Consider the following 11,604-nt stretch of genomic DNA (forward strand, 5'->3'; position numbering starts at 1 on the left):
GATCACAGCTCACTGCAGCCTCCACTTCAAGGGCTCAATTGGTTCTCTTGCCTCAGCCTCCTGAGTAGCTGAGACTACAGGCATGCACCACCATGCCTGGCTAATTTTTTTTCTATTCTTTGTATAGATGGATTCTCGCTATGTTGCTCAGGCTGGTCTTAAACTCCTGGGCTTAAGTAATTCTCCTGCCTTGACCTCCCAAAGCACTGGGATTCCAGGCATGGACCACTGCACCTGACCTAGTTTTAACTTTAAAATTCTAGGTTGGCACAAGATGCATACGATTCTTCAATAAATACTATTAACTGTTTAAATACTACTTAATAATTATAAAATTAGATAAGGCAAACTTATTTGTGTCTTGGATAATTAAAACCTCTTAATTTTTCACTATAATTTATCTATATTATAAAATCCTTTCCCTGGAGGAAACTTGGATAACTTGATATACAGCAGATACTTTCTTAGATGCTAAGAGCCATTAAAAAAAATAATAGCAGAAAGAATGCATCCAGCCATATTCATAGTCTAAGGCAAAGTCATTTGAGTATAAAATGGAAGCTAAAATTTTATAGTTTTGCATTGTCAAGGTTTTAAATTCAATTTCCTTTAATGTAACTTACTAGATAAGAGTCCAATTTACCCAAATGTTTATTCTCTGGCAGGACAGGTTTGAATTAATCTAGGAGAAAGTCAATGATGGCATTCTTTATTTAAAAAGGAGAGCTGAAAATTTATGTAAGAGAAACTAATAATTCACACTTGTGAACTCCCCATATCTGTTCTGTGCTTTTCTCTTGTTAGCCGTCTCCTAAAATGCATGCTGGTTATAACAATTCACACTGATTAGCTTACAGCTGTTCATGTCTCCAGTCCTCTGGTTTCCACATACGTGGCTTCACTGTTTTTAAAAGGTGACTCGAAGTATTCGGCTTTAATTGTATTCCCTGATCCAGACACACAGAGGGACTCACTGGAAGTTGCAATTCTGAAAAGATTCAAGAGAGCAGAAGACAGTCATTTTATTGTTTCTTTTTGGAACTGCTTTGAAAATAGAGTATGCTGTGTTAAACTGCAGGGTACATGAGAAATATGCAACCATTTTTCTCCCCATTCTGAATCAAACTTGGCTCCACTAAGTATGAATGCATATGTAGAGAGGCCTTTGTTTGCCATATGTTCTCTTACTACAGAGGAGGAAAACAACTGGAATAATTAATTTCATTTTCTTGCTCAGAAGGGGAGGTAGATATAATGTCTCTAACTGTCCAACATCAAGCTGATCTATCCTACAAAGTTGAGGGATGCATTCTCAATGAGGGGGTGGTGGCTGTAAGAGCAGACTTTTGTTTGTGATGAGAATATTACATAGAAAACTTGAGCTGATTCCAACAATACAATGCTGATATACTAAAGTTTGTTATGCTTCGTGACCTTGGGAATCTCAACAACAGGGCTTTATTGTCTAATAAAATATTAATTATTGCGTTTTAAGGTATATAAAAATAAAGAACAATAATAATGCTTTACTTAAGAACACACATATTGACATGCTTAAACATAAAGGTATTGCATATACATGATTACAAAAATCAAATATTACAGAAAGCAACCAAATGAGCAGAAAAAGCATCCTCCAATCCACTTCTATCTAGAACCTCTTCCCACCAAAAATCAATGCTTACATATTAACTTTTAAAATCTGAATAAGTACATTGGGTCAGATGTATATATTTCTTCAATACAAAAGTTGATGTACAATACATCAACAAAATATCAAATATAAAATATCAATGTATCTACATGAACCTATATATGTACGTATTTCTGTTTGTTTTTTTAATTATCCCAAAGAGGTGTTATAATAATATATGTCTGGCTTATTTACACCTACTAACCCATCCTGGCATCCTTTCCATATCAGCATATTCAGAGTTATTTCATACATACCTCTTAATAGCTTAGGGTGCTTCATTAAGTAAATATACATTTGATTTAGCCATTCTCTATTGTTGTGTATTTAGATTATTTTTGTAATGTTTTTCTTTTGCTATTTCAAAAGCACTGCAATGAATACTCTTATACATCTATTTTGGTGTACTTTTACAAATTTGTCTAGTGGCAGATTCGTATTGGTATGTGCAATTGCCAGGTCAATGGCAAATGCCCTGCAAATTTGTTAGACATGGCCAGATTGCCTCCCAAAATGGTTGCTCCAATTTCCACACTCTCCAACAGTATCTGGAAGTTGTTTTCCTAATCCCAGGTCACAGTGCTTTATTTTTTAATTATATAATTTATCTAGCTCTCAAAATAGAACAAAGCCTTTAAATTATTTTTCCCCTTTGTGCACATTTCATCAATACTAACATAGTCTAATTTAAAACACTTCACACTCTTAAGTAAAAGTCAGCAGAAGTCAAGCTGTTCAATGTATTCCCATATCTCATTATTTAGCACAGTGTGATCTTGTTCCAAAAAGGATAACTTATTTGTAAGTTTTCCCTTTTAATGAAGTTCTAATACATCATAATAAAGGAAATATTCAAATGGCTTTGGTTTTGGAGATGATAAATGAACAGCCATTAAGTTAATTTCTTTTCTTGAGAATCAGAACTTTTAAAAAGTTGAAATGTTTATGTAAGCCTTTAAATTTGCATTAAGAAAATATGTGTTCTTAATTAAAATTTTACTAAATAGAGTTATGTTTTCAGAGTATATTACTAGGACAAGTTCTGTGTCTCCAAAGAGCTGATTTGGAGGCGTCTTTTGTAAAGTATGAGAAAAAGTATAATTTACTCTGATTTCCCTTTTACTTTGCTGCCAAAAAGCACAGAATTGATTTCAAACTCAAGCACAGTTGACATTAAAGAAGCTAGACATATTAAGTTTTTCGCCAAGATAATATCTCAATGGTTTCGAGGAAGTTGTCAAAAAACACGTCAAAAGAATAAACAATTTTATGTCACTTTTTTCTGGTTTAGCTCAAGTGGAGCCATACATGACACTGAAGGGGTCCAATACAGGAACTGCCAAGACTATGTCAGATTTCCACATGAATCTCTGAAACTCTGATCGGATAATGGAAATGAATACTGAGCAAAATAACTTTACCTTTATTTCTATATTTATACATATATCAATACATTCTAGGCTTCCTATTATATTATTCCAGGCTTGGATGTTACTTTTTATTATTCTAATAGAAAAAAAAAAACTCTGTAATTAGCTGTCCCCTCTAAAATTATTCTCATTTAACTTGATTATAGCCACAACTCAGATATAAACTTCATTCATATCTTTAAAAGCTGCACATGCATTTTATGGAATTTCATAAATAATCGTGTAAACATTTTGGTGTCCTAGGCTATCATTTAACAGATAAAGGTATGCCTGGAGCAGTATGTCTTGTATCTTTCATCCGGCATAGCCTTCAAAGGCTCTCTCAACAGTCCAGTCTAATCCATTTATTATTCCATTCCCCTTCTCCATGGCCCAACCAACACACTCAAAGAGCCTAGAAATCTCCTACAAACAATGCTCAAAAGACCTTCTGCTTTTGGAAAGGATTTGGGTGATGAGGCTGTATGACACAGTCTTCCAAACAGCCTAGTTCATTAACATATACTTGTTAAAAATATTAAAGTAACTTAATATGGAATACCTAGCATGACTCTTTAGGGCTTTCCTGCCCCATAATATGCAGACTGAATGGAAAGTAGATTAAAATGTGAAATATCATATGGTGAATAGTGCTGTACTTTTATTTATTGGCTACTCTTAGCTTATTTTAGAGAGCCATGAAGCCTGTAACTGTATAATCAGCAAAGTTTACGCAGAACAAAAGTGAACACTTTGTTAGGGATGCATGAAACGTGCTTTTCAATACCTTTTAATATCTGGTTGGGGAAAAAGTATTATGAAAATGATGATTAAACCAGAAACAGGAGACCTGGGCTTTCATTTTGGTTCTTGCCAACCAACAATTAATAGACTTGTGACATTGTTAGGAAGCCTTCTAAAATCCAGCACGTAAATCCCATGAGTCTTCTGAACTTCCCACATCACTGAACACTATAGTGACTAAAATAAGCACTAAAGTAAGTGCTCAGGAAATATTTGAAATACTTGTTCTAACAATGAACTTGTTTTGGGGGGTTAAGTCAATCTATGGCAACAAAATCATATTCCAATGAATTAAAAACATTTTATTTGATTATTTCTTTCCCTTCTATGTGGCATATGAGTATATACACCACAGTCAAATATTAAACACTGAAAAAACACTTATACTGACAAAGATTACCTACCAAATGTATATTGCATTTGATTTAATGTTTTGCCTTACAGCTAATAATTAATAGGGAAGTAATAATAAAAGTATAATTATATTTCACAGATATTTGAATATTGTCTTGCATTTTCATATTAGAAAACTAGATTTAGCTAGCATTTTCTTACTTCAAAATTTTCAATAAAGATAAAGGCCTTACTTAATAGTTAGCAATTAGTTTTGAGATTAGAAGTGTAAATAAGTACCATTTATGAGTGCATTAATCATTCCTCCTGCCTGAGGGCATTGATAAGTCTTAGAACTTAGCCTACAGGTATAAAAGCTCTGCAAATATAACCTCAGAACTTTCACATATAGTAAATAGAAACTGATATATGCACAAACTGAAGTGATAGCCAGGAAATCACTCTGTCAGTCAGGGCCCCAGAAGACAGCAGAGTCAAAGGAGTAACTGAAGAGACTATTAACTACGAGACAATGAAAGAAGGACTGCTAACAAACACATGGGTATAGTTCAGGAAAATCAACAAGGGGTAAAGGAGCTCCCCAGGGCCGATAAAATGGGAAGCTTTTACCACGCTTAGCCCAGGAAGAAGTTTCCAGAACCAGGCAAAAGCATTGTTATAGGAAAGGCCATTAAGAAAGACTGTGGCTACAGGTAGAAGAACACAGCCACTTTCAAGCCAGGGTCCAGAGGGGAAGGAGCCAGGCAACAAATACTCCCAAATTATTTCCTCCTGTCCTCAATCTCTCGCTAGATGCCAGGGGACAAGGATGCTCTGTGGATGCAGTCTGTGGAGGACAGCTCCCTGGAGAAGGATGTAGAGTAAATCTGAGGGGTAAATAGAGAATATTCAGCACAAACTCTACACAGTACTTGGTAAATACAAGTTTTGGCCTTAGTCTTCTCAGTAGCCACATGTCCTAGAGAAACAAACAACTGTGTGTGTGTGTGTGTGTGTGTGTGTCTGTCTGTGTGTGTGTAAAAAGAAAAAAGGAGCAATATTAGCTTTGATTTCAAATAAGAGCATTCAGATATGGCAGCAAGGGACAGCATAGGTTGAGCCACATAAAATTGCCCTTTGTTAGGTAAAAAAAAAATTGTTGAATGTTGATCAAATATCAGCAATTTCATAATATTCAACCTAATTTTTTTTTCCTTCATCATGATGCCTACAGTGGGGAAGAAAGAGTGACTAAACATACTACTGTGAAAAACAGTTACAGTGGCTAGAATGTCAGTGGGTAGAAATGGCAAAAGGGGGACCTTGAAATCATTCAGTGAGTGTTTGGCTCATGCTTTGAAAACAAGAGAAGCCTAGTCTAAGTTGTGCCAGTTGCTAGAAGAGAACAAAAATCTTCAGCTCTGAATCTGTTTTCTCTTTGTATGATGCTGAAAAAGTCTAGCAGCAAGTAGACTAAAAGAATAAGTAGATGGTGTCTAAGTTCCTTTGCAATCTTCAATCTCTGTGATCCTAGATACAAAGTTATGATTTAAATATGTGCTATAAATGGCCTAATGGGGAAGATAAGTGGCCAGGGTCTCAGCACCAGAGCTGAAATGCAGTCCCTCTGTGAATCTGTCATGTTCTGGTAATTGTGAGTGCTCCACAGGGTCAACCAGCTCCAGTTTCATTTGAGTGAGACACACTAAGTCTTGTGGGAAGAGGCTGTAGCTGAAGAAGCTCCTATCCCCTAACTAGTATTTGAGGAGCATCAACCACCCTTTCACCTCTTTTGCAGTGTATAAAATGGTGAGAAAACATATCCCAAGGTAGAGTCGAGGTTACAAGCTTGATCACTCATTAGAAGTTAGAAGATAAGGGTTATTTTGAGTGCATCTAAGGGTATTCTCAGTTCACTAGACTATAAGCTCCATGACGGCAGAGATTCTAACTTTTTTTCTCCACTGAATGACTAGTGCCAAGCACACCAAGAACATCCTGGCACTTAATTTAGGATCTCAGATACATCTATACTTAATACTTGAACTCTAATTTCTTCTTACACAAGTAACCAGATGTATTTGCAGAAATGAAAAGAGTAAACAAGCCAACTGCTGAGCCACTTCACTGGATTTGTACAATGCAAACTTATTGTTCAGACCTAGGAAATGTGCATAACATGGGATTGGTTTTCTCTCGCTACCACAATGTAGTGTTAGATTGGCACAATACTATATACACAAGAGTAGGTTGTAACAATAGCACCAAGGATACCCCAGGAAGGGACCCACAGCTCAGAGATTAACTATTTAAGACCAAGAGGCCTAATATCAGCAAAGACCCCTGGAACCCACACGGTTCCACGGGAAACATAGGAGTGAGCACGGGAAAGCATAGGAGAGAATGTCACCAGCATACAGCCAAAAGGAAGGCTGCTCCTTACAGGGATACTGAGAAAGTGAAGGATGTGGGGACCTAGGGTTCATTTGTTTTACCAAATTGCCTGAAATTGGGCCCAAGAAGACATGGGGGAAACCAATAAAGATGCATATTCTAATTTGTCCAGCACATTTTAAATAGTTTCTAAATAATATTTTTCCAAAAATATTTTACAAATAATATTATAAATAACATTTATTTTAAAAAATACTAATTCCTGTCTATTAATAGATGCCTATATAGGTGCAATCATGAGTTAATTTCTTTACTTTTCTAAATTCAGTCTCTTTATCTGGAAAATTAGAATAATAAGAATAGTAATAATAATAACTTACCTCATGTGGATGCTGACAGAATTAAATATGAAGTTCCCTTAAAGTGCTTTGCACAGCATTTGACTTATATGCTCAAAAAGTGTTACACAGTTACTACTATTAAATAGTAGTTTAATATAGATTTTTTAATAATCTAGAAATCTGGTTTCTAACTTCAGAAATTTCAAAGAGTAGCTACAATGTTATTCCCTTTGAGTTTAACACTAAGAGGTTCCCACCACTACTCAATATCAGATAAAAGCGAATCCATTAAATCCTCTTACAGCATTCTTAAACATCTGGTATTTGACATTACTCTCTTAAAAACAAGACCAAAATAAAACACAGTATCTTTACTTATGCATGGCCTGTAAAGACACACTGTGTCTTTAGTGATCCTCCTCAAATTTAGCATTGCAGTATCCCAGGAAAGCAATTAATTTCTTGTTCTGTTTTACTTCTTTAAAGGAATTCTGTATTAGGTTACTATGGATGGAGTAAACCTAGGACTGAGTCAGTTACTTCAGTATGTTTTTTTCAGTTACTGCAGTATTTAAGTCTGTTCCTCTGTATTTTGTTCAGAGACATACCTCTTTTAAAGCAACCAACACAAATTAAAACAGAAATAGCTTGTAGTCAACAGATTTATGACACCTAGACAAAACTCTGCAAACTATTTCAGACCTACACTTCAACTTAAATAGTAAAATTTGGGGATCTGTGTACTCTGAACAATTCTATGCTTTGCTTTTTTTTTTTTTTTTTTTCTTTAGATAGAGTCTCGCTCTGTCACTCAGGCTGGAGTGCCAGCGGCAGGATCTCGGCTCACTACAACCTCTGTCTTCTGGGTTCAAGTGATTCTTGGGTCTCAGCCTCTCGAGTAGCTGGGATTATAGGCAACTGTCACCATGCCTGCTTAACTTTTGTATTTTTAATAGAGATGGGGTTTCACCATGTTGGCCAGGCTGGTCTTGAACTCCTGACTTCAGGAGATCTGCCCTCCCTGGCCTCCCAAAGTGCTGGAATTATAGCCATGAACCACCACACCTGGCCTAAACACATCGATTCTTTAATAAATTTTTACTTTCATTTTACGCAAATAGCATTGGCCGGAGTATCTCTGAGAGAATGGATATACCAAACACATAAAGGTATTATTAATACAGAATTCTAGCCTTAACCTAGGCAAGTCATAATTCATTTATCAACATCTGACATTATTGTATTACTACTTGTGTGACTTTGATAACAATATTTTATTCTCTATGGTTTCAGAATATCTTTCATATGATGTTATCATATCAGTGTACATCAAACCACAAATATGAATAGCATGGTATTTCTATACAGTACTCTTGGCAGAAAACCAGTAACTTTCACTTTGTTATAGGAAATGAAGTGTAGTCCGTGTCCCAGTGGAAGTGGAAACACAAATTGACCCATAAAAATGACCAGATCAATGACACAGCAATGTGCTCTAAAGGGGTGGTCATTGTATAAAATTTCCACCAACTAACCAATCAATCAAATGCTTAGGGAGCACTCAGTAAATGCAAGCCATGAATGCTCTTCTTTCTAGTCTTTTTCAGTGGAAGTGTCAAAGTCATGCAATTCTACAGAAATAATTTTCCCCATGGACCGCTCTATGTTTTGACCATGACCACATAAGAACCTTGAGTTCTGTTCATTCTTTTCGGTTACAAAAGCTGTGTCTAGACTACTAGTTCAATTTTCTTGCCCTATGATTTTGCTGCAATGACCAAACAGCATGAAAGATTGTTTTATTACTTTATGGCAGCTTAAATTTCCTTTGATGGTTTTCTGCATGAATTTTCCAGGGGAAATGACATTTTTTTAAAAAAGAAAAATGCTTGACTACTGCAGCAAGACCAAAGGTGGATAATTTAGTATAAATTAATGAGCATCATTAATAACAATTTAAAATACAACCTCCAAAAAAAATTAATACATAGAGTGAAACAAATATGGTAATAGAATGGCAGCCTAAACCCACCCACTGTGAAAAGTAGTTTATCACTTTATTAATTGTAAATCTTTTTCTCAGGAATATTTTCTGGAGTAGCTATCAGATATTATTGAAATAATTTAAGTCAGAATAATAACTTACTAGAACGCTATAACAGTGATTTCAAATTTTATACAATATTTTATTTATATACATATATATATGAGAAAGTCAATTCTAATTTAAATGTAACACACAAACACTAAGGGTCATGGCTCCTATTTAAATGAAACCATGTGTTAATATATTTTTTATTTAATGGCAACTTCACAGGCAAATTTAACCTTCAATTTTTACCTGGGATTTTTAGTATAATAAAATGTACACAATATTCCTGTTAATTTACCTCTATTTCTATGTTATTTAAAAGTAAACATATTATATGTGAACCAAGAGCATATTTAAAATATCAAGATTTTTGTAATATCTAACTGCCAAAGGGAGGTAAGAATATAGACCATGGAGAGACAAGAGCCAATGGCCACAATGAAATCTAATGAGGGTTAGAGCTCCAAATGCCAGAAATAGGTTAAGAACATGGAAATATGTCAGAAGAGATGTTCTGTTAGGATTACTAAACCATTTTGCCTTGAGGTTCTTTCCCTCAAGTTGCTCAGTGATATGATTAGAATCTGAGGGGTTCAGGTTTGGCTGAGTGACATATAACACAAGAGTTCACTCCTAATAGATGAGGACCCAAGGGCCTGAGTCAGAAGCCAGGCAGAACCTGAGAAGAGTTTCTGAAATGGTGTCTCAAGTATCAGCCTTAGCTAGTTATCCCCATCATTAGCCATGTACATCGGACTATCTTATATCTTGTATATGACTAAAGAATTATCCAATTAATTGAGCCAAGAGGGGAAGGGCCTTCCTATCTGAAGTGCTAAATAACTGCTGGTCTTTAAAGATGTTAATGAGATGATTAAACTTTCAATTTTTTTTTTTTTTTTTTTTTGCCTATTTTTGTCTAGATTTCAACCTTTGAATTTAACCTGTTTTTTTTCCAGGTAAAATTTAAGCCAGGACATTACATTCAAATGACAACCTTTTTTTTTTTTAAGATGGAGTCTCGCATGGTCACCCAGGCTGGAGTGCAATGGTGCTATCTCGGCTCACTGCAATTTCCGCCTCCCAGGTTCATACAATTTTCCTGCCTCAGCCTCCCGAGTAGCTGGAATTACAGGCGCACACCACCACAGCCAGCTAATTTTTTGTATTTTTAGTAGACACCAGGTTTCACTATGTTGGTCAGACTGGTCTTGAACTCTTGACCTCGTGATCTGCCCGCCTCGGCCTCCCAAAGTACTGGGATTACAGGCGTGAGCCACCACACCCACCCTCCAATGACTATTTCTATAAGAATATTCTTCCACGTTTTCTGTAATCATCTCTTATCATTTGTGCTGGCAAGATGCTTTTACCATATATATGAATATACATACATATGAATTATTTTTCACAAATTTAACATACACTAACCCAGGCTTAGGGTTTTGACATCAGCACCTTGTCTCAATTAACACCACTTGTTTGCATGACCCTGTATAGCAATCCTAGACTTGAACTTCTGTTTTAAATTGCTAAATAAATGCCTAAGAATAGGTGGATGATGGATAAGAAGTCATTTATATCTTGCTATTTCTTACCAAATACATTAAGTATCTTAGAGAAAATAATTTTGTAGCACTCAATAATGTCAAAGTCATTTTCAATAAATTAGGGAAGTATAGTCCTAGCTTTAAAAATCCTGTGAGCTCGGGCCAGGCATGGTGGCTGATGCCTGTAATCCCAGCACTTTAGGAGGCTGAGGTAGGTGGATCACGAGGTCAGGAGTTCAAGATCAACCTGGCCAAGATGGTGAAACCCCATCTCTACTAAAAATAAAAAAAAAATTAGCTGGGCGTGGTGGCAGGCATCTGTAATCCCAGCTACTCAGGAGGCTGAGGCAGAGAGTTGCTTGAACCCAGGAGGCGGGGGTTGCAGTGAGCCAAGATCATGCCACTGCATTCCAGCCTGGGCAACTGAGCAAGACTCCATCAAAAAACAAACAAACAAACAAACAAACAAACAAAAAACACACACAACGAAAGAAAGAAAGAAAAATCCTTGAGCTTGAACTCTTTGCGATATTTTGGAAGTGCAGACCCAGCCAGTAAAAGCTGAATAAAAGCCTGACTTGTAAGTAGTAGAGAGAATTCAAGACGGCTTTAAGTTAAAATGGGAAATTATCAGATAACAGTAAAAAAAAAAAAAAAAGTCAAAGTACAGATACCCCTCTTCCTTCCCTCTCTAAGAAAGAAGGATACAGGCTAATTTGGGAACCAAGTTTTTATTATGTTGTTTGAAGTAATGGGAAATAATAAACTGATTTATTAACCTGTATCAGTTTGTTGGAGAGAGAAGAATGGACAAAAAGACCAATGAAGAGAGATATTGGGCGGGAGAGTGTTTTAGTGAGCTAGAGGGAGTTGCTTAGAAAGAGAAGAGGGTTATAAAAACTGAATTTGGCAAAAAATTTATTGTGTATTGAGGATGCTAATTCCCCCTTTGCTGCCTTTTTGTTTGCACTCTCCCTTCCCCTACCAA

The 11,604-nt window shown here is 35.9% G+C and overlaps 1 protein-coding gene across 2 annotated transcripts in view; it reads right to left on the reverse strand.

Annotated features, from left to right (window-relative positions):
- The window catches only part of CPED1 (cadherin-like and PC-esterase domain containing 1), a 327,742-nt gene that overhangs the window by 213,331 nt on the left and 102,807 nt on the right, over positions 1 to 11,604 (reverse strand). For both annotated transcript variants that reach the window (XM_011995975.1, XM_011995976.1), the window contains exon 6: positions 856 to 988. In XM_011995975.1, coding sequence (XP_011851365.1) covers positions 856 to 988 — 133 coding nt within the window. The remainder of the gene's footprint in view (positions 1 to 855; positions 989 to 11,604) is intronic.

Source organism: Mandrillus leucophaeus, unplaced genomic scaffold, assembly GCF_000951045.1.
Source record: "Mandrillus leucophaeus isolate KB7577 unplaced genomic scaffold, Mleu.le_1.0 Scaffold5, whole genome shotgun sequence".
Lineage (NCBI taxonomy): Eukaryota > Metazoa > Chordata > Mammalia > Primates > Cercopithecidae > Mandrillus > Mandrillus leucophaeus.